This window comes from Colossoma macropomum, unplaced genomic scaffold, assembly GCF_904425465.1.
Source record: "Colossoma macropomum unplaced genomic scaffold, Colossoma_macropomum, whole genome shotgun sequence".
Classification (NCBI taxonomy): domain Eukaryota; kingdom Metazoa; phylum Chordata; class Actinopteri; order Characiformes; family Serrasalmidae; genus Colossoma; species Colossoma macropomum.
Window position 1 is genome coordinate 28,033,747 of NW_023494806.1, and position 24,692 is coordinate 28,058,438.

Below are 24,692 nucleotides of genomic sequence, written 5' to 3' on the forward strand. Positions count from 1 at the left end.
AATTCTAAGCACAGTCCAGAGCAAAAAAAAAAAAATCAGAAGCACTACACATAAAAAAAAATCTTGTGTCTCTATCAAATGAGCTTAAGGCAACTTAAGCAGCATTTCAGAACTTGTGTCCAGAAAAAGAAAAATAACTTTATTGCATAAACATTGTATTTACAATTAACAAGCATGCTGCACTACCAAGAACACTCAGGAGTTGATCTGAAAAGGGAAACATTTATACATTATATTTTAATAATAAAAACATTGTCGTTCTGTGACCGTGGTGGTCGCCCCTACTGAGCTGGTCCTCCCTGATGTGGTCCAATCTAGGTTATGTCTCTAGCTACTCTCTGTGTGCCGGCAGCTTAATTGAATTTCTCATGCTTCAACCAATGGAATAGCATCTATAACACCAGACAGCCCATTTCAGCAGGGTGGACCACCACAGTAACCATACCATGATGTTAGTTATTGATGGTTAATAAATTCCAACAAAATTTTATCTGATGCATTTAATTCCATGTGTAACCAAATAGGTTTGTTAAAAGGGAAAAAGGCGGTAAAAAATCTCCAAGGCAAGTGGCCACTGGGACCACATGCTCTGCATTTGTAGTGGCCAAAATGTGGTTGCACACACACACACACACACACACACACACACACACACACACACACACACACACACACACACACACACACACACACACAATCACACAAACATACAAACACACACAATGCAAAAAGGATTTTTTGAAACCACGGAATTGGAATAGAGCCTTATAAGAGACACATTTAATACGGCAAGTCTGAGACATTTAAATCATACACCCTCAAGCATACACACACATGCACACACATGCACACACACACACAAAAGATGCAAAACATTCTCTTCTAGATGAACTGGATGAGACACACACACATACACACGCACACAGATAACAGAGAAAAAAGAATGCTTTTTGTATGATGAAAAGCACCCCACTGTGAGCTTAAATCACACTGGAAAAATGCACTGCAGAATGTGCCGGAACTCCCCACAGTGTCATTAGGCTTGTCTGTCATCCACATATGAAAGGGGGGAGCAGTCAGGCTACTCACTCAAGCAAGCACTCAACCAAAGTATGTGTCCACATGGCAAAAAAAGACTTAATGCTTAATGCTGTTATAATGACTACATAATGCTGTGATGTGTGCTTAATGTCGTTATAATGTCTACATAATGCATTCATGTGTGCATATGACAGCGGCAAGATGGCTAGAGTAGGCTGATGAGTTTCTAAATGACCTAAGCTCATAAACACAAAATAAATCAATCATTGGTTGTCCTGAACTAGAACCAACTTTGTTATAGAACTTTGAAGTAGTTTGGCTGCATGGCATTCTGGCACTGACTGTAGGGTACAGCAGGTTTAGCAGGTAAGGCCATGCTGTGTGTGTGTCTTTTCAGCTGATCCTCAAACTGCTCTTCACTTTAAAAAAAAGGGACCAATAATGCTCATTTTCAATGTTCATAATTTTATTTTTGGGGTCTACTAGAGTAGATTTACATGCTCCAGTGTTCCAAAAACTACTAGATAACATATATCTCAAAGATATAGTAGCACACAGAAAGCTCCAATTTCACATGCTAATATATTTTACTATGTTTCTGTGCTAAAGCCAGATTCATTTATTTCTGGCCATTAAGAACAAAATTCTGAGAGTTCTGAGAACATGCTTCAGCAATGTTCCACTTTTTGTACCTTTTCTTTTCTCAATAACAAAAGTAACAACCTCTCAGACCCATAACATTGAGCTGTCTTAGCAGCAGGATGGACAGCAACATCTGTGGATATTTTTTCAGATCTGAAGCTGAGTGGAGCTTGAGTTTCTGTGAGTTACTGTGATGGTGACAGTTCTGGAGGTCTACCAGGTGTTGCAGATTTCTTAAGAATCCCATTTTATTTTTTTAATATGTTTTTGTTTTGAAAACATTTTTTTTTCATGTATTTTTTGACTCTATATCTATTTCTATATCTAGAAATATCTCATGAAAAATGAATAAAGTACCTAATGGCTGTTCTGATTCAGTAAATGATTAATAAGAAGGCATAAATGATTATTAAGAAGGGTGGTCTGACTTTTTCACAGTACTGTATACCTTATATCAGTGATAACAGAACTAATAATAGTTGGACAGAGCATTATAGGAATTCTTAGCAAAGAAGTAATCAGTCACATATTAAGCATATTTAGCATTCTTCCCCGATTTTTTTCAATTACCAAAATCAGCGTGAGAAAGCTTTTCTCTCAATCTCCCCGAGTTTGTATGCAAGGCTTGATCTGTCTCTCTTTCGTGCTTAAGGTGCTTTCTTCTTCTTATCATTAAGTCACGTTAAATCACATTAAAGCTTCAGTGGAAAGAAATGAACTCCAGAGCGTGTCTAAACACAGATACACTCACGCACCCTTGCTATCCAATGTTGCTGCACTTTGATATAAATGTAGCATCAGCAAGAGAAGATGAAATAGTGACAATGCATGCCCACACATACATACAAGTTGTGGAAATAATTCTGCCAAGATCAAGCCAGAGATCTTTAGTGTCTGAAGTTTGCTTCTTTACAAGATAGTCTTTGTTAAATTAGATTTTTGATGATATTTTTGACCAAAAATCTAAGTAAATTTTAGTTTGGCCAAAAATCAGATTTATTTAGTTTGCCCCTTAACCGAAAAGTAGTCAATCAGCCAAATCATGTTTGGTATTCGAAGTTTGCTTCACACACCATGCATGTCTTGGCTGATATATCTGGGCTAAGGAGTGACCTATTTTGGATAAAGGGAAAATTGTGCAAGCCATCGCTTTAAATGATCGCAGAGGCAAAATTTTTAACCTGAATAGTCCTAAAACATGTAACCTTGAAATATAAATGCAGATTTTATCACAACACATTGCTGCAGGGTTTTTTTCTTAATTCTTTTCTTTTAATGTGCTTAGGGTCTTATTATTTTAATGTGCTTGGGGTAGTAATTTATATATTGTGGGTTTCTCTTTGTGAAACCAAGCAGCCATTCAAGCACATGTCAAGGCTCAAAGGGTAACACCCATTAGTGCTCGACTTGCCAGTCCTTCTCACCATCAGCATTTCCTTGCATGTCATTATGCAGCCATGATGCTAATCAAGACGTACTAAATACAGTATTTACTAGGGGTGTACCGATTCATACAGTATCACATGTTTTTTTGAAGATTATGCTAATATTATGGTAATATACTATTTCCATTTTCAGTGAATTACAGCACTCAAAATTGAAGTACATTATTTTTATAATGATGCACTAGAAAGGAGCCATATCGTGCTAGCTCTGAGCTACTATCTCGATTTTGAGGTAAAAAGGAAGTAATTTTCAGAGAACTGAGGATCTGACCTCATTGCTTGTTCAATTTTTATTACAGATCATGCAATATAACCAGCATTACATTGTCTACTTTATTTGCTCCAATCTGTTGAATGTATTGTTTGATGAATGTGCACATTGAATTGAGAGAATGATACAATACAAAATGCTGCACAGTTACACGCCAAGTTACACGCTTGCGCCTATATCTTTTGCAAGGTCTTGCCATTTTCCTTTTATAACCAATCACACACATGCAAACACACACACACACACACACACACACACACACACACACACACAGAGTGAATGAAAAAAAAAAAAAAATCAATGAATAAATGACTTGACAGACACACCAGAAACAGTAACTGTGCTGCTGAGAAGAATGACTGTCTAACGATGAACAATGCCCAGAAGGAATAGCTGTTTCACAGCATGTCCCTGACCTTTAACCTTTTAATGACCAATTACCATGCAGAATGTGGTGCCTGTCAAGGCAATGGTGGTCCTGCTCTGCATATGATACACACGCCAACACACTATATGTCAAATATAGTCACCGTGAGTCAATGTATCATGTGTATATGAAAATTTTATAATAAAATCTATAATAGATTATGAGAAGCATAGTCTTTTTATGTGTGACATGCTCCTTAAACTGTAATTATATTAATTCCATCTCTCTCTCTCTCTCTCTCTCTCTCTCTCTCTCTCTCTCTCTCATTAGAATGGTCCATCTGTAGCCCACATTCGTCTTGCTGACAGGGCATGTATTGATTGGATAGGACGCTATTGTTGGGATTTGAATGCACAGTGGAACTGGATCTGGAGATATGGACAATGCGGCTTTTTTTTAAAATAACCTTGCATGGCTCTCTCTCTCTCTCTCTCTCTCTCACACACACACACACACACACATACACACACACAAACAGAGCTTCTATTTCTAAACAATTCAATGCTAATTGTTAACAACCTTCATATAAGGATTTTCAATACAACGGCAATGATCAGCTGTATTTCAGTATTCTACAATTATTTTCACTTTGTGTCTACAACTGTTTTCACAGTTCTTCACACTGTCATTTCACTGCCAGTGATTTGAGGTGAACAACAGACCAGAGAGACAAAAACTACAAGACATATAACTTCACTAAAATGAATTGTGTCCCTACCATGCATGTCCTCCTCCAGCAGCAAAAGGTCGGAACACAAGTTATTGATCCCAGCCTCTACAGTAACTACAAAATCCCTACACTCATTCTTCAACATTAGGTATGAGTAAACGCAGTGTGTCACTGCTGAACCGCTAAGACAAGATAGCACTTGTGTGCACACACACTACAGTTGTTCATGACAGAAACAAATATCCCCACAGGTCACCGCAGACACATTTTGACTAGCAGTGAAACCAGATTCACGCAAATCAAGCAAAGTTTATTCATCAATCCTTATAGTAAACCTCATATTAATAGGGGCTTGACAGCAATCCTGGATGACACTGTAGACACTGAAAAGCAGAGTATCAGTCTGCTCTAGCATACCTGTTTGAATATCAAAGGATATGGTAATAAATTCAGTTCAATTAGGGATGGGCAATATGGATATCTATAGTACATGCAGCACTCTAAACAACCGCATATATCATAAAAAGACCAATTATAGAGAGCACGTGAACAATAGCACCCATTCTTTAACAGCCAAATCAGCCAATGGCCAAAGACAGTTACAATTTTTTTTTGCTCTTCACCCGAAACTTTAATTGCTAAATGAACACACTATTATGAAACACGTAGGCAGTGGGCAGGCCTAACTCATGCATGGACACAGACATGTCAGATAAAGAACCACTTATTTTCATAGAAGACATAGAATTCCCTACTAATATGAGTCGTATAGCCTATATAAATATATCAGAAGGGCCTTAGCACATTTCTAGTATGAATGCAAGTAAGTTTGCAAACACAAATTACATACAAATGAAGCAAAGGCCCAAAACCAAAAAAAAAAAATCTGAAATCTAAACATACCCTATGCATTCGCAATTCTGTTTAACAACCAGCAGAAAGATGGCTAACAAACTAATATGCTCCTCCAGCAATATTCAAAGTTAGGCTTTATGTTGATATATGTACAAAGTGATTAACTGAAAAACAGCAACTAAAAAAAAGAAAGTAAAAATATGTTGCATGCATGTGTTACAAACTTCAAATGTATGTGTTTAATCTAGAACTGACATAAGTAGTATCAAAACAAAAAAAAGTATTACTGTAGCAGTGATATTTACATTAACAAAGACTACAATGTCAAAATTTCCATACTAAATAATACTATAATGAAGTGTTCACTAATATATATCCAAATATTTATAAACATACAGCAATATGCTTTATTATATGTTGTACAAGTGGTGCTACAAAATATACAGTAAGGAGAAACAAATATTCAGACATATTTGTTTAATATACAGGGTGATTCAAAAAGATTCATCTGATTTCAACATGATTTATTTCTTTTGTAAATCATTACAGAACAATACAGTAAATTGTAAATGGTTTAAGTGAGCATAAAGTTTATTATGTAATTTTACAAGTGCTCAATATGACCTCGTCCAGCTGTACAGATAACATCAACGTGATAGTCAAGTTCATCCCATACTCGATTGAGCATATCAGGTGTCACCGTACTCACAGCTCTTTCAATGCGAATTCGGAGATCATCCAGTGTTGTTGGGAGAGGTGGCACATAAACAGAATCTTTAATGTACCCCAACAAAAAAAGTCACACAGCGTGAGATCTGGTGATGACTGTGAACTTTTGATGATGAATGCTCTGAGCTATTGGAGGTCCACTGCCATACTGACAGTCAGAAACTCTGGGACCCCCTCTTTTATTTGGTATGTGATTGGTTCCTAGGTGCCTCACGGTTGTAAAAATATGGCGCTTTGAAATCGAAAGAAACTTTTTGAATCACCCTGTACTTCAAGTTAGGGCGGGGCGATAAAACGATAACAATAAGTATCGTGATAAAACTTTCCTCGATAGAACTATAAGAAATATCTGATAAATTATCGATATAATACACCATTCTCACACTTCCAGGTTCTAGCAACAGCTGTGGTGGCATTTTCTACTGCAGGGAAAGCGACACTACTCAGCTGTCGCCAGGAGAGGGCGCACTTCCGAGTGATTAGAGAAGGAGGGGGCATTATTAGAGAAGGAGGGGGTGATGAGTAAAAAAAAAGGGTCGTCACATGTACTTTATATACAAAAGTAAAAGAAAGAAGTGTGTTCATGCAAGATTTAAACGAAAGTAAACTGAGGAAGCTGTGAGGCTGTGCTATCTTTCCAGGCTAGCTGTTTTTCGCAGCTGGCTAACTTGAAGCAGCGCTCCGTCACTTGCCCAACACGGGGGATTGATGATACTGTAGACAAGACACTAAAGCACCACTTTCAGTTTAAATGTACTTAAAAGGAGGACTCTGTTTGTGTGGTGTTACATATATTGCGGTTCACCCCTCAAATTACTATGGAGAAATCCAGACGTCTGCTAGCTGGTGTTTGAATACATTGATGTGGTAGGAGCGATGGCAGTAAGGCGGCGTGATCCATTACTGACGTACCGAGCCAGCTAATGTTTGCTGTTTGTACTAAGCTGACGTTGTTGAGAAACTAAACAGTTTAGCACTGTTGTTGGCCACTTGTTTAGCATTTGTAAAGGGATAGCCTTGCACTCGTCACCAGATGGCTAAAAATAATCTGTTTTCTTTCTTAAATTATGACTATTACAAAAATTGCGCCCGTGCTTTTCCAGCTGGTAAAAACAGCCAGCCAGAAACTTTCTCCCACTATCCCATGACAGATTTGTGAAATGTTCCACGGTTTGGGAAGTGTTTGTCATGTTCTGACCATAAAGGATAGTTTTAAACAGCAATTTACAACAAAAAACAGCAAAAATCGATATCAAACGATATGAATTTTGTTTATTGTGATAACATTTTTGGCCATATCGCCCAGATCTACTTCCAGTACATATATCCAGTTCGAATTTGCACATATCTTTTGACTTTTACTATGAACAAATAAGTATGTATTTATAAGAATATACATAGACAGTTAAAAATAACTACATATTTATGCAGCAAAAAAATTAAAATTGCATGTGGTTGCATTATAAAAGACACTGCCATTAGACAAGAACATTTTAAGCAACATGCAACAAGTAGCAATCATGGTGAAGGTGAAGTTTCCTGAAGCTGTCAGGGACAACATTATTAAACAATACTCAAATGGAAAAATCTACAGACACATAGCAAATAGTTTATATATCCCTGTCAGTACAACTGGTTCAGTAATATGCGATGAGAAAGTTAAGTGAACTACTAATCACTGAGCTATGATCGTCTCCATTCCTACATCCCACAAAAATGCCTATGTTTAAAATTTGCACATAAGTATTTAGATAAATAATAACTCTTTTGGAACAATGCGTCAGATAAAACAAAAAATAGGACCTCTTTGGCAATAATTCAGCTCGACATGTTTGGAGAAAGAAGAGTGCGCATATGATCCCAAGAACACCATATCATACTGGGGCCCTGTCAAACAAAACATGAATGGAGCGATGTACCACAACATACTAGGGGATATTTTAATCTTATTGGCCAAGAAACTGAATCTGGGGAGAAGACAGATGCTTCAACAAGACAATGACTCCAAATATACAGTTAAAATAACTCAAGACTGGATTCTAAAAAAGGTGAAGGTGCACGGCCTAGCCAGTCCCCTTACTTGAATCCTGCTGAAAATCTATGGAGAATTTTGAAATTGTGAGTTTATTTTGTTCATATATAAGCAAAAAGTTAAAAGACGTGTGTTAAATTTGAAGTGGATATAGGCACTGGTAATATATTAAATAACAAACATAAACGTATCTGAATACTTGCTTCTCCTTACAGTAAAATTTCTCGTTAAGACATTCAAATGCTATTCATTTAAAATGTAGACATTTAAATAGCAAAAAAATGAAATTTACAATTTATTTACCCGTCAAAGAAGCAACGAACAAACAAAATTTGCTTGTTCACATTATTTACATCAGGAATTTGCAGCACAAATTCAACACAAATTATTCCAGTCCTGGTCGATTCCAATCATGCATTTCTATAAATATTGTCATACATATAGTGTAACTTGAAAAAGCCTTCAAGTGTTGAGATGTTATATGTTTTCCAAACAAACATAATTAGCTCATAATTTGAATCAAGGGCACTGGGCTAGAGCTGCTGTAGCCAGACTTCCCAATCCCATTCCAGATGACCTCATGCATGGCGCATTTTTGTGCTTTCTCTACATTAACACACCTGATGCCAGCCCATGGAAGGCTTCATAATTAGCTGATGAGTTAAATCATGTGTATTAGATAAGATAAAGCACAGGGAACCCATTCTTCTAAGTTCCTTGCTGGTGGTCTTGTACATGCAAAGAAATGCTCAAAGAAATAAAACTGAAAAATTTGGATAAGCCCGCTTGCAAACCTTAAAGAGAAAGTCCCCCCTACATGCATACACACACACACACACACACACACACAAACAAACAAACAAACATGAACACACTCTAAATAAAACATGAGCCTATAATAGTATGAGAGAGCACAGTTCAAGCCTCATGCTGACTCTTCGCTCACTCTCTTCCCATATTCATCCTGCAGAGAGTATTGTCTTTTAAGGTGGAGGGGAGTGGGGAAGGACAAATGAGTGGAAGAGGAGAGAAGTGGGGGTGGGTGGAGGAGGGGGTCAGAGGAGGGTATAATCTGGGGGAGTCATTCATCTCTTTGACAGCAGCCCAAGTGTTCCACTGGGGTAGAAACACTGCTGCGTCACCTCTACTGCAGCGGGAGAGTTATTTTAAAACACACACATACACACACACACACACACACACATGTACGCACGCACGCACGCACGCACGCACGCACACACGCACGCACGCACGCACACACACACACACAAAGTTTAAAATGCCAACCTCAGGGATTTTAAGTTAGAGTAGAGCAAATACTGCTGTTCACAAAATCCATTCTCATTGAATTTTTTTTACAATGACATGCTTTTCAGATTCTGTATTTTAGTGTTATTTGTCCCAAATTATTGTGTACCATGAATTAACTTCCAATATATTAAAAGTCTGAATAGGTCGATGTTTCTTTCTGTTCAAGTGAATTAACCTAACCCCTTAAATGGCTAGGTGTATGTTTTATTACACCCTTCTATAACGCAAGATCCCATTTACACCTGGTCACTTCATATGTCTTGAGTATCAGGATTATATCTGGATAAGGTCAAGCCACCTACAAAAATGCAAGTGTAAACACACCCAAGATGCTTTTAAAACAGATACAAATCCGATTACTCAAACCACTTTAGGAGGTGGTCTGAGACGCTTTTGAGCCACATGTTATGGCAGTGTAAATGCATCCGTCTTTTCAAGACTTATTCGACAACTGAACCCCTCCCCAAACAATACATTACTGGGCATGTGATTCGTGTCTTCAAGGAAGATAATGATGGAGGACGTACATAGTTGGGGAATGGACAAAACAAATGCATAATAGCAATACGAACAGACACTACTGTGCAAAACAAACTGTGGAAGAAAAGGCTGAATGGATAAACAATTGGTAATTGGTTGCCATGTAGCGAGCAGACCGTCCCATATTCCATATTCCATCCCACACAGCAATTGGTTTTCATTCCGACTAACCGGAGACCTTTTGACTAGCAAGTGTAAATGTACGTGGCTAAAATCTTTTCAGGATACAATCCAGATACTAGTCACATGAAGTGATCAGGTGTAAACGGGGTCTAAGAATAGCTCAGTCAGTTTGCACTGAAGTCCCTGTAGTTACTGAATAATAGCCTTAGTACATAATAAGCCTGCCATTTGAAGGGGTTAACCTGACTTCAGCTGTATTAAAAAAGTCCTATTCATAATCATTAACTGTCTGCACGTTTCACAGATTTTAAGTAATAAAATCACCTGTAAAGTGCAGAAAATTATCTTTATCTCGCAGCATCATTTGACCAGAACAATGCAGGTATAGGATTTAACTACAACCTCTGAAGGATCTTTGGTAACATTTTCTATGAATGTCACCTTTGTAAGCATCTATAAACACATTCATAACATGTTATAATGCATTCATAAGACATTACAAACATAGCTATAAATATTTATAAAAATGCATTATATGTTATAGCTATGTTTATTATGCACTATGAATTGTTAACATAATACATTATAAGTACTCATCATAACAAATTATAAGAGCTCATAAGTTGTATTTATCCGCTCTAAGTAAAGTGAAGCCACCTCCAGTGTTAAGAGTGAGACTTCAAGTTGAAGTATTTACTGAAGAATTTACTGAAACTCTAAAACATACACAATAAAGCACATTACAGGCTTCAAATGTCAGAGTTTAAACTAGTGCTGCCATCAGTGTTTTACCCAATGTGGGAAAGTCAATGTACACCACCGTTAGCTTGGTATTTGTCTTTACTTTATGCTCTCCAAGCTGGGACTGACTTCTTTGGCACTGACATTATAACATCTTATTAACACTATTTATAATGCATTATATTAACAATTCATAATGTATAATAAACATGGCTATAAAATGTAATTCAGTGCAATTCTTTTTTATAAATATTTATAACCATGTTTATAATGCCTTGTGAATACATTATAACATGTTATAAATGTGTTTATAGATGCTTACAAAGGTGACATTCATAGAAAGTGTTACTGGATCTTTTTACCTTTAAATATATAGTTGTATAGATGTTCATACATATAGTTGTGCATTTTTGTAAGCAGTAGAAAAGTAAAAGAACCAAAGGCTGCAAATAGCTTTCTCAGCACTTCCAGTTAGCAACTTCAACAGTAAGAAACACTGGCAAGAAATGTAAGTAAAACTGATCCATTAAAGTCCAAGCCAAATCTAGAAGGCTAGGAAAAATCTCTAGTGCATGTGGCCAAAAACTGGTCATTTCTATGAAACAACACCTGCTACTCATATACTGGCACTGCCGTTGAGACATGACCTCACCCTTGCCCACAACAGATAACTCAAGAGCATTAGTTAAGAAAACATCCCTCTTGCTTTGACAATGTAAGTGCCAAATGTGCTACCACTAATAGCATACCAAATGGCCAAAAAAGTCTAGAGGTAGCACAAAGAAGAAAGAATGTTTTATAGGTAATGCTATAGCTGAGACGCAACCTACTTGTGAGGCAAGAGTGAACCATATGGAATGCAGTGCTGATTTATGTGATTTAACCAGTTTACTGTACAGTTGTCCTCTCTCAGTCAACTAATCAGTTGTAATATTCTTGGTGGAGTAAGATTCAGTCAACCAATTATTAATTTCTTTCTTTGTTTACATATTGAATTATCTGCAGAAATGGGAAGGTTACTTTCAAAATGTATTCTGGTGCAGACCTACAGTCTCCTCTCAAACTATGATTATATTGAAGGCAAGGTCCAAACTAGTAAAAGTCATATAATTAAATGAAAAATATAAAAAATACAACATGATGATAATAAAAAACAAGGCAAACAAGAAAACTGCACTGTTTTCTGAAACAATGTAATACTGGGTGATATACAACTGTCTGCCTAAAACTATGGCAGACGTGGATTTTGCAGTGTTGTTTGTGGCTTGGAAAAAAGAGAAAAGTGCCAGACTCACATAAATATTCTTTGTTCCCCACAAAAAAGGATTGGAAAAAGTAAAAGCAGAACGGAGACTCTCACCCCTCACTCAGGTGCTGAAACTTTTGCTTGTAGCTCAGATGATTGTAGCCCAGTTCAAGCTGTTTTTGGAAATGCAGAACTATACACGGTGAAGCAAGAAGACAAACAAATTCTTTAGGCATTTGTTACAAGTTGCTTGAACACACCTTAACATCTTGGTTGTTATTATGCCATCCACAGATGCAACAGAGAGTGGTGGCATGAGTTAATTTCACCTGAAAAAGTTGCAAAAATCAAACAGCTGGCAAATTAAATAATCACACAAAAAACAGGTAAATTGTATTTGGTGTGCAAGACTGGTTTTAATGTTATCTTGCTATTAAATCACCCTATTTTTATAATGTATCTGAAATCACATTACTGCCTTTATTTCTATACCCGTAATGGAATGTCATTAAGTGCAGCTATCCTGATACATAAGCTCATTACATGTACTCAACTATCATTTATTTGTTTATTTTTTTACAGGTGAATTAATATTTAAAACTCTAAATGTTTCTGTCAATGGAAGCTGGTCAGCGTAGATGGTAAGTCTCCATATACATTTAAAAGTTTTTCTATTCTACCAGATAGATGTTCACATGCATCTGCCATGCAGTGCACAAAATGCCGAAGAGCTGAAGAGAACGACAACTCTGCATTTTTCTTTATTCCATTTTTCTTCAAATGTGACCTACCAGTTAACAATTAGTATAGTTTTCTGATACTGTTATGTATTTTAACAAGTATTAGTCGTTCTTTCAGGAAGAGTCCTAGTTTTCTATTGGACGTTCTATGACATGCGTACACCATGTAACACAAAAACAGGCACAAAATGGCATCAAATATTATCTGAAAATAAGATATTTGAACAGACACATACAAGCACACACACACCTCATTAAAAACCACCATCTGGTCAGTGAATTAGTGGCATGCTTCATTACAGGTTGGCCAGAGCAACGGCAAAGTCCTTTTCCCAAAAAAAACCCTTCAAACCTATTGTAAAGGGCACGTGCAATAGTCCCAGGTCAGTACAAACACCTGTGTGTAATATCTATGGAATAAATTTGAGAACACTGTATATGGAAGTCTTTGTTCAAATCTATCAAAACAAATGCCAAGCCAACTTGGGCTAATAATACTGCATAATAATACTAACACACACATTAAGAACAGTCTCATACTGACTGTTAAATGTGCTTACCGTTAAGAATCCCTACACGTGTTATAATATGTGTGGGATCTAGTCTCTGTATACATTCTTTTGCACACTGTAAAAACACACATGAATCTTAAACAACTGAATAAAACCTTATGCATCTTTAATATCTAACGGGCATAATATCTAACTGTTTGGGTTGCACACCGTCTGTGTGTGTGTGAGTGTGTGAAAGCACTGTTTAAATCATCTTGATTCTGGCTGAAAGGAAGACAAACACATGCAAGAGTGGCCTGCCAGGACTGGATAAGAACGAGGAGGAAGTGTCGGTCATTCTTCTCTCAGACTGACAGGAAGTGAGCCTGAGAGAGCACCTGTCACCCAGAACAATCAGAGAGAGAGAGAGAGAAGGAGAGAGAGAGAAAGAGAGAGAGAAGGGAAAGACAAAGAGAGGGAGCTATCTTAGCGCTAACCTTCAACCCTCTCTTGCAGGTTCAAGTTCAAATTCATCATACGCCACTTCAGACTGACAGCTGAAGAATAGAATAAGTGTGTACAGACATCACAGGGCAAGGATAAGACACACTGCTGTTTACATTGTCAATACTGAAATATATAATTCAACAAATTAAACTACAACAGACCTGCACCATTTCAACTGAGTATATCCATGAACATTACCTCAATTGCTATATACTGTCTTATTCTAGACAGTCATCCTCTTTTTCTTATCTCTTTCCTACATTTCTCTATCCATTACAGATTTTCATCACTCTCTTCATCACGATATTAGGGTAGAGCTTGTTTCAAAATTTGAATACGATCAATTTATGCATTACATAAGGTGTATATTGGTGATTGAAACAAATACTGCATTCATGTCTGAATGGCAAACATTATGGTTATAGTTTTGGTCTTTATTCATTATTATTTGTATAAAAGGCTCCATTGTACCCATCTCATCAGGCCCCATCTGTTACACATTCATGACAAATGGAGCACAGAGTGAAGTGTATTCATTAGTGCATTGGCTGCTGTTGTGTGCGAAAATTAAGTTAGTAACCTTTATTAACTGTTGTTAAGGCAAGTACACTTGTTAGTTCACATTCACAGAGGTGGTTTAGTTTGTGGTTCCAGAGAGTATTTAGTGTGTAACCTGTTAAGATTAACAGTTATACATTTGCACTTATGCTATGTTTGTTGTACTGCTTCTTTTTTTAGTGCTGTTACTAAACAGATGATGTCACCGTACTGTATGTGATGTGTAGCACATGTTAGTAAACATTTTCTTGCTTACTTATAATTTCATAGCCAGACCATGAGTTAAAATTACAGTGGTAAAAAGTCATTATCATTCTCCTTAATGTTATTTACTCACATGAACTACAGTTTTAAGCAAATTATAAACATTGACAAAAAATGTCTGTTGCACATTTGGTGTGTTTTATCACTGCATCGTACCATGAAGTTGCCAACAACACTCAGCCCTATATTAGGATGGATAACACGACGGTGTATGGTGACAAGAGTTACTAGTTACCAGCCCACCAACAATACAAATACATTCATTACATTTTTTAACGAATGAATACAACAGCTGTCATATTTTTGTCAAAATATCACCATCTCACCCTCTCTCTCTCTCTCTCCGTTTCTCTTGGGAGGAGAAGTCATGATGTGGTATGATACACAATGACATACAGCTTATGCAAGAGACAGAATTTTTGATGGGGGAAAACTCATACTGTACCAAACTGCCCTCAAGAACAGTGAAACTGTTTCAATTCATCGAGCTTAAAGATTAGAGTGTATCATATAATGAAAACTGATTTGATCAGACACAGCTGACATTTGTCTAGCTGCAATGAAATGTCACAGTGTCCTGTCTGAATTAAATAAAGCCAAGTTCACCTGTCATAGAAAAATAATGCGCAGGACCATGCTTCAATAGAACCAAGAAAGATTATATTTACTGTCTTGAATAGTAACTGGATTTCATGTTTGTGCAGTGTATCATGCTTGCACACACACAGAGACATTTGAAACAGCACAGTTCTCACAAGAGAACTTCACACACAAACACACATCAGTTGCCTACCTCACGGTCTTTCAACCTCATGGCTAGCATTAGCTGGTTGCGGTGGTTGGACAGTGCCTCGCGATAGTTTCCTTTAGAGAAGAATGCCGACCCCAGGTTCCCGTGGGCACGGCATTCTCCAGTTTGGTCACCTGACGATGAAGAAAAGAGAAGGTCAACAAGCATGTCTTACTGAGCATTTATTTAACAGTTCTATCCTGAATGGGTGTCAGAAAAAGCAATCTGAATCTGAAGGTAGCAATTCAACTGCGCAAACCAAAATTTTATGCAATTTTTAACGATAAAATTCCATGTGTCGCAGAAGAACCGAGAAGTAGGCTAGTTATGGCTGACCTTAGCATCTAGATCTAGTTATATCTGGAATGTTTCCCAGACCCAGAGCTTAGAAACCTTAGAACCCTGAACTCTGGCCATTGATATTAAAATTTAGTGCTAGACTAAATTCAGGTCATGTCCACAAATCCAAAACAGACACCTGACTTCTAGTCACTGTAGGACATTAACACAGAATTTGTTTGTCCGTAAATATCAGAAAGCTTTTCTGAAATATTGATTTGATTTTAAAAAAAAGGTCATGTAGTGCCTCCAAAAAGTGGATAATAAGCTATGTAAATCTCAAGTGTAATGGTAACTCTGTCATTTGATTATGAGGAAAACTTCTGGAGCATCCCCTTCAGGATGGCTGCAGACAAGTAAACAACTTCTTACAGCATTCTTCAAGCCTTCAGCAAAAGTAGATATAACCTGTGCTTTTAAATATGTTTGATAGTCTAACAGTAGTCAGAATCGTTTTAAAGAACTACTATCACTTAAAAAATCTTTTATGTTGAAAACTTAAATCATTTATGTTGAAATATATGCAGGTTCTTCTTTGGCCCAGTGTGAACTGTGGAGTGTAGAGTGTAAGGAGTGTAAGGCATAAGTGTATTACAATACTGAGTAAATACTTTCTACAGTCACATTTTTCAAAAATAATTCAGAATTGTGTCACAGAAAATCTAATCCAATTGTGGTGAAATGTGAGATTTTATGACACACTGAATAAATTCATAAACAATCATAATCAAATTTAATTTGTAGTAAGTTGAGAATTACACACCTACTTTTCTATTACTAGAAAGTCACATTAATAGGCAATCATCATCATCATTAATCATATCTAAGCGTTTTCTCCAAGAAGTGGCCAAAGCAAATATCACCTACAAAACATGACTAAAGTATCACAATGGTAATACATGGTAAGGAGAACGCTGCCTGTGTCATGAACATCCAAAGCTTCTATGAAATACAGCAGTTAATTTTATAAGCGTGTTTCACACTGACGACATTTGAACCTAATCGTCACTTCTCTGGGGTTTGACAAGTAAAGCTACCCTATTACTGTCAGTCAAGAAGGCCTACATCAGAAGTGCTGCCAAACCTTGGCACAAAACCAAAACTAAGTGGAGACCAGATCATATTATTCTCAATCTAGAAACATGAGTGTAGACAGTATACTAGAGACCCACAAAAAAGGGAAAAAACACACTTTTTTCATCATAGCATATGACAATCAAAACATAATGTATGTAATAAGATGGAATAAATATTATCTTGCACTGAACTACTGAATCACATTAGGAATAGTTACTTTAGTTATCACATGACTTGCTCTACTTCACTTTACATTCTCTTGCACTACAAGCAATTCAGTGATCTGCTTTTTCCCTCTGTACAAGGATAATGCATTTTTTCTGGTATGAGTATATTACAAAACAAACAAACAAACAAATACATGTTTTAGTACAAAATGTATTGTTTGTACCTAAAGTCTTGGCAACTTCCAGGTCTTGCTGCATGTAACCTGTGCTTTTCTCTGTATTCCCAAGCAGCCAGTGGGCACTGCTGAGAGCCGAGAAGACAGAGCCACGGAGCTTCAGGCTGCAGGTTCCAATCTTTAGTGCAGCCTCCAGGACCACCATGGAGGCAGCATGGTGCCCTGCTGAAAGAAGCTCCTGTCCAATCACAGACACCACCACAAATGGGCTCTTGTCCAGCTTCATCTTCTGCAGTTGCTGATAGGTGGGCTCCACTGACTCTGTAATGAAGAGAGAAATAAGGGTATAGACAAACAGTACAGTATTAGCGCAAAGCATCTGAAGGTGGCAATTCAACGGCATTAATTCCACAATGTTAGAGTCTCTCTGGTCACATTTTTGTTTCCATGCATTTTTAAAAAGAATACTGAATTGCACCAAAATATTCAAATCAATATGAGGTCAAAGGTTTACACACCTTGGACAATTACAAAGTTATCAAACTGTCCAGTAATGTAGACACAAAACAAGCGAAAAATAGAAATCAGCTTAATTATTGCTGGCACTCAGCTGGTACTCAGCTACACACAAGGCAACATGATTTGGAAGATATTCAGTCATCAGCATCTCATCTTCACCCACTTTCTATCACTGGGCTGCACCCAGAGATCAGAGTATAGACTATAACATGTAGGAGAACGCATGTAAACTAAAATATCCCAAAATATCCAAATTAGGCTACACAGTCATGCGGTCAAAGAGTATAAGAGTCCTTTGCTTGTTTTAGAGGAAGCAGAGATAAAAGTTATCAGTGTTGGTTAATTTTTAAATACTTTCTAAAGCACAGCATGTAGCCACTTTTGCCTGAATTTGTAAATTAGTTCTCTGTAACAAATATGACATTTTTTTTAAAAATAGTGTTTGTAAGAAAAGACAGCATTCGTTGTGCCATTATTTTAGCTACATTTTGCGCAATTCTTATCTGAAATAAATTCTCACAGTTGACAATCCTAATACTAGTCTGATTTGCAGTACAGCGGCCCTCTGGGCCTAAATTCTGCAAAATAAAAAAATATATGATAATTTTTTATTAATATAATCTTTAAATTTGTTCTACAAGTATCGTAGTAATACTCATACTTCATTGTTAAGTATTAGTTGAAATCGAAATATTCTCCGATTGGGATTTGTTTTGCTCCCTTCTATCAAGGCAGATAATGCCAAGCTGGCTCTCCCATTGGTTGGGAATTCTATAGCTGAACTGAAGACCTAAGGTGTCAGATTAACCAACAACATAATTAGAATGTGACAGTGGAAGCAACCATTCACATTTTGATTTCCAATGGGTGGGACCAATTTTGTGAGAAAAAAAAAAAAATTGTTCCTTCTGGAGGTCCTAGACACCTTACTGACTCTGATTATGAATTATAGCAGCTCTATGGCAGAGCTCTTTACAATAAGAGTCACTGTAAAACTGCAAACGAGGTAAAATATATTATTAATATTTCTGTTACAAGCTTCAAATAAAGCACATCCCTTAAGGATCCCATGAAGACACCAGTAGAAATTAGCATTATAATAAAACAGTTTTTTTTCCAAGTTTTTGACAGAGTTTTGATATTTATGGCCTATTACACACAGTCTGTCACTGCTGATTTGGTCATCTTGGTTGCTAGAGCAATGGACCATTAAGAATGATTAAATGATTCTATTACATCAAGCAATGTCAAAATTCAAATAGGTATCCAATCCTCATTGAGTAATGAGAACTTAAATTATGGGAGAATGAGATATGAGTAAAAATTGCAGGAAGTAGCACTACAATATCTGTGAGATAAAACAGTAACTAGTGTTAAAAGTCTGTTATGGAAAAAAACAATTGCCTTGGAAATTTCTCTTAGTGATGAAGCAACTGCAAGGACTAATGAATGCTCCATGGGGCAGTGGTCATATTAAGGTAGTAAAACCTTACTGAAGTAACTCTAAGATGTCTATCTATTCAACAGTATCTTCTCCTAAGGTCTTAAAAAAGACTTTTAACACTACTGTGAAGTTCAGAATTCTTGGTGGATTGATGGAATAGTTTTTCTCATTTAATTTTTCTGAAACTGGGAAAAGATCAGTTGTTGATATATGACTAAGTGTTGGCAAAAAATGAAAGTGCTACTTTAAATTTAACAGAAATAAACGTCAAAAGGGGGAAAAAATGACACAGAAGGTGACCTCTAGAGACAGATAGAGAGAGGCGGGGGGAGAGAGATAGAGAATAACAGTGAGAGAAGAGGCAAGCAGTAACATAAATCAATGCCAGGCCATATGGAAGCAAGCACTGGCAGACTGCTGACATTACACACATATATATATACAAATCCTACATACGCACGCAACTCATCTGTAAAAATGGATGAAACAATGTATAGTATAGTATAAAGTATACAGTTTGGACCCTTACACATCATACGTATCCTAAATCTAGTTTTGACCTTGCAAATATCAGACCACACTTACATTCATTCTCCAAAGTCTTATTTTCATGCATATATAGATCAGAAAATACATGATACACCTCAGAATTGTTCTACATCAGCATTCTTGCTTTACCCACAGCTGTGCATGTATGCAGGGGTAGTGTGTCTTTGATACGCATTCATAGCTCATGATTGTATTTCAAGTGACATGCCAAGCAGTGCCATTAATCATAAGATGGGTGTGGGGAAAAAAGCACTATGACAGTAAACATACAATAAGCTACTTACAACAGTCACCGTAGCATCACACACACACACACACACACACCCACACACACCATCATCATCATCATCTTGTATATAATGGCTCCCCACAGCAGGCTAGTGACTGCAGCAGAGTCGTGTAGCAGAGAATGATTCCACTCTCCTCCTGATCTGAATAAGGACTAAAGTCATCCTAAGCCCATTTCACAAGCCATTGCCAGCTATTCTGCTCCATGCATTTTAATGCAAATCTGAGTTTCTATCAACTCTCACGAAGGGATGTGGGGTGGATGTGGGGTGTGGGGTGGATGGTGGGGGGGGGGCGCTGGGGGGGGTGATGGGTGTTAGCAATGGTCAGATGTACAATCCATTTCTGACAAGCTACATCCAACTGGGACAACCTGATCAAGTTTGTCATTTGTTACTGGGTGTATAAATTACTTTGTGGAACAAGTCTAGAAAAAGCTTAATAATAATAAGATATTATTCAACTACATTCTACAAGTGTAATATATACTGCAAAAACAATATCTTGGCATGTGAAAACATCTTAAATCTAGTCAATTTATTTAATATTTCTTTTCATAACGTTGTTGTAAAAATACTATTCAGGTTATTGAATATTGAAAGATTATTCAATTGATTTCTTGATTTTTTCTTCAGTAATTTTATCCAGAGAAACTGTCTCTATTAGCAGATAGTTTTATTGGTTTCAAGACATAATGTACATATTAACTGTTTTACAAAATAATACTTGAAAGTTAAATAATTTGCAAAACACAGTATATAATATATTTAGATTAATATCAAGACAAGAAATATTGGAAACATTGACTAGAATTAAGATGATTTCATTTGCGAAGATGCCATTTTTTGTATTGTATTAAATAATAACTAGGTACATATGAAAACTTAACATAACAAAAAAAAAATCTTAATTTTACCAAAGACAGTGAACCAGCAGGCATGTTTTGGGGAGAAGACTGGGTGCTCAAAGACACAGTGGCAGAGCTTACTAAGCAAGAAGTTCAGAAACTGCTGTCCTGCAGGTCTTCCATTCAAGCCCCATTACTCATAGCACCTGGCTAATCAAACCAGAAACAACCTGTGTCTTGATAGCAGCCCAAATTGAGACACTCAGCTGCCTACCTATCCAGCCAAAACAACTACAACACACATAGCTTTGCAGTGTTGCTATGTTGCTCCACTGTACTTAACATTAATATGTATTCTCATACTCGTTTAAATCAGTGGCAAATTGCTTTTCAAGCAGCAACATTAATTTGATTCCATATTTAAAACTTGCTTTCTATTAAAGGTGTAACATTAATACATTCAGAAAATCCGTATTTATTTGCATCATAGGGGCAGTTACGCAAAAAGGAATCCATCACTAATTACTTTTGTCAAACTATAATGGAATTACTTTACTTATTATGCTGTAAAAAGTAATATAATACCCATTACTTTACTTCTACATTACTCTTCATAACCTACACAAAAACATGAATCTTTATGTACTATTTTTTTTTTAATAACAGGCATGGATAATCTTTATGGAGGAAATGTATGCTTTAAATGCATTGTATATAATTAATATTGCCCTGTTAGAGATGTATGAGAAACAGAAGTAACAAAATTCTTATTAAGTCAATAATTAATGTGTAACGCATTACAGTTTAAATTCTTGTAATCACTACTTTGTTATAAGAAAAAGTAATCACATGATAACATGTTACTTTCTACGGTGTAAACCCAACATTATTTATTTATATAATTTAGCCTGAAATATTAAGGATGTAAGCAGAATGGCACCACATGTTAATCTCAAACTGATTCTGCAAGCTGGAAGCCACACATTAACTCCACCTCTCATCCTTTTTAAAACCCATTCTATAAAAGACATGTCAAGCATTCTTAGAAAGAAATGGAAATGCCAGATGTCATTTTGCAAGTGACATCTGCATTTTGTTTTAAGTAGTACTTTATTATACCATTTTGAATCATCAACAAACAAAAACTACTTCAGCCCAGGCTTTTATTGTGAAACTGCAAGACTTCTACATTCACAAGTGTTTTATTGCTCATCATTACAAATCACGCAATGTTAGGATACTAGCATGTTTAAAACCCATTACTAGGTCATTTGGGGAATGTTCTACATTAACTGAACATATAAAACATCTCTTATCTGAGCAGAGAAAAATTTTGCCATGATTGAAAAGGTTTTATTTTAATGCATTTTCTGAGCTAAAGGTATCTATAACAAAGGTGGGAAGAAGTACCAAATAAATATGGCCTTAAGGTCTCAAGATAACTACCCATATTATAGCATCCACACAGGCACTGAGAACCATTAGTTTTTATAAAACCAACAGATTTTGATATCTCTCAGGAAAAGAAAAATAAATCAGAAGTACTGAGGAAAAGCAATGCAGCCACATGAAAGCCTCTCTTTTTTTAAAATAAATAAATAAATAAATAAACAAACTGCTTTGGGATGGGAAACACAACCCTGCACTACATATGATGAGACAGATGAAGGCAGCACAGGGAGGAAAAAATAATAAGCGTCTGATCTCTAAGGAAGAGCAAAGAGGGCAAAGAGGGAGAGAGGGGCTGTGCCACTAAGAGCAGGATATGTGCTGGCACACAGATGGAAGTAGAGCGCTTCTGGGCAGAGATGATACCCAGAGGAATCCCTGGCACTTGTGTTTTTAGAGAGCTTTTTGAGGATTCATTGTGCCAGGAGAACTGTGTCAGAACTGTGTTGATTTTTTAAGGCCTTTTCTTTTAAGAGTTACTACATAATCAAACGTATTTTTTGTTTTCTGCAAAGCATATCATCTGATTGTTTGTAATGTAATGCATTTTACCTTTTAAAAGTCTTTGCTTTATTTGATTTCTATTTCTACAATAATGCAAATTTTTCTTAGCGTCTCTATATTATGTTAGCACCAAGTTAACTGAGGTGTACTTTTACTTCTCCAAACTAGATTTAATACTACTTATGGCAGCTCTACATAAATGAGAACATTTGAACTCGTAAGGCATACATGTGAAATATTCTTTATTCTGCTTTTCAGTTTTAGTGAATTCTTCAGAAAATGTTTTAACTTAAAGCCTCACTCTCAATGTTACTGACAGAGCTTTTTAGGTATCTGAGCTAGCTATGCTGAGAAGGTCTGCCGAGACATAGTTAAACTAAACTCATTCTTACATCGGTTATGTTTAGTATGGTTTCAGACATTTTACTTTATATACATGCAGTTTGTGACTGCAAACATATAAGTTACACGATTCATGCATTCATTGGTCAAAACCTATTTAAAAATGACAAGATAATACACTATTTTATTAATATTATATTATATTATATTATTTATATTAATTTATTTGTTTGTTTGATTTTTAATTTCAAACTACACCCACATTTTTCAGATATAAGCTACACACATATTAAGATTAGTTTGGATACACATGCATCCAAATAGCTATACCCATTTCTATGAAATAATGGATCAGATAGCCTATACTAGTTTAAATAGTCATAAACTCACTTTTAGGCCGATACCTACACATGTCTTGCCACAGCCCATAAACAGTATTTGGGGCAGGAAAATGCAGCACATCTCATTTTTTGTCATCTTCCCTTTTTGTTGAATATGCTCCACTGACAAGCATTTATTTTTCAGTGTACAGAGAAGTGATAATATGGAGGCCAAGAGGCTTCAGTTCGCTGTGCATATAGTGATGTCATCAGCAATGTAGTTCTCTGTATATACACCGTCAGTACTTTCTAGAACACTTAGCAACCACACGTATAATATAAAAAAAACAGCTTGACCTATCCATGCATGGTTGTCCTTCATGATTACTGTTGCAAGGCTAGATATGCTTTTCAGAACACTAGCAAAAATTCCCTTCAACCTAATGAGAAATTGTGTCACATGACTCAGTTTTTGTCAAAATGTCCTAATTTAGAGCGTTTCATAAATTTCAGATTTTTTTTATTTGGTATGCTTGTAAAATACACACTGCTAGAATATATATTGACTAAACAGCAAAAACTTTTTTCATTTCATTCCAAATCTCAGAAATACTAAATATTGTGATGCATATTGTGAAAATGTCTTCAAGAACTGTGATCTAGTATTTTTGCCATATTGCCCACTCTTAAATCTGTGGTTATTTTTGTTGAGGAAGGCAGGGAGAAAGGTAAGGCAGCTTTACCTCGCAGGGGAGACTTCAAAGCAGCCTCCACCATTCCCGTGAGCAGCTGCAGGCTCTTGGGGTCTTGAGCCAGCCCTGAGGCAAAGGCAGCCAACGCATCTGCATGGCGACCCAAGTACTGAAGGGCAACACCCTGTCGGAAGTATGCCTGCAAAAGATTTCTGTTAGTATTGCTATGCAGATCCACATTCAAGCAGACATCAGACTGCGTATCCTCATATGAAATACATTTTCAATATATTACATTTTTACATGGGTCTTTACTGCAATTAGGCATTTTTCCAATTTCTGTCCTTCCTCATAACATATCTAACAATTTTAAATGCATACATAGCTCAGATAAAAGGCCCTTCTTAGTTTGTACATATTGAACATAGAAGCACACTTTGCAAACAAAAAGAATGATGAATCAGTAATCAACATCCCTTTGTTCGGCATTCATAAAAGGCTGTTATTTTGTTATTGTTTACAACTGTGCTTGCATAAATTAATGTTCCTGGCTTCT

General features: G+C 36.4%; 1 protein-coding gene across 4 annotated transcripts in view; it reads right to left on the reverse strand.

The window, feature by feature from the left end:
• LOC118827599 (tetratricopeptide repeat protein 28-like) overlaps positions 1-24,692 on the reverse strand; it is a 149,041-nt gene that overhangs the window by 71,465 nt on the left and 52,884 nt on the right. For 3 of the 4 annotated variants that reach the window (XM_036599022.1, XM_036599021.1, XM_036599020.1), the window contains 3 exons: positions 24,188-24,335; positions 17,231-17,503; positions 15,427-15,557 (listed from right to left, as the gene is read on the reverse strand). In XM_036599022.1, the coding sequence (XP_036454915.1) occupies positions 15,427-15,557; positions 17,231-17,503; positions 24,188-24,335 (552 nt within the window). Of the gene's footprint in view, positions 1-15,426; positions 15,558-17,230; positions 17,504-24,187; positions 24,336-24,692 lie in introns of those variants that run through there. The other variant, XM_036599023.1, reaches the window with a different exon arrangement.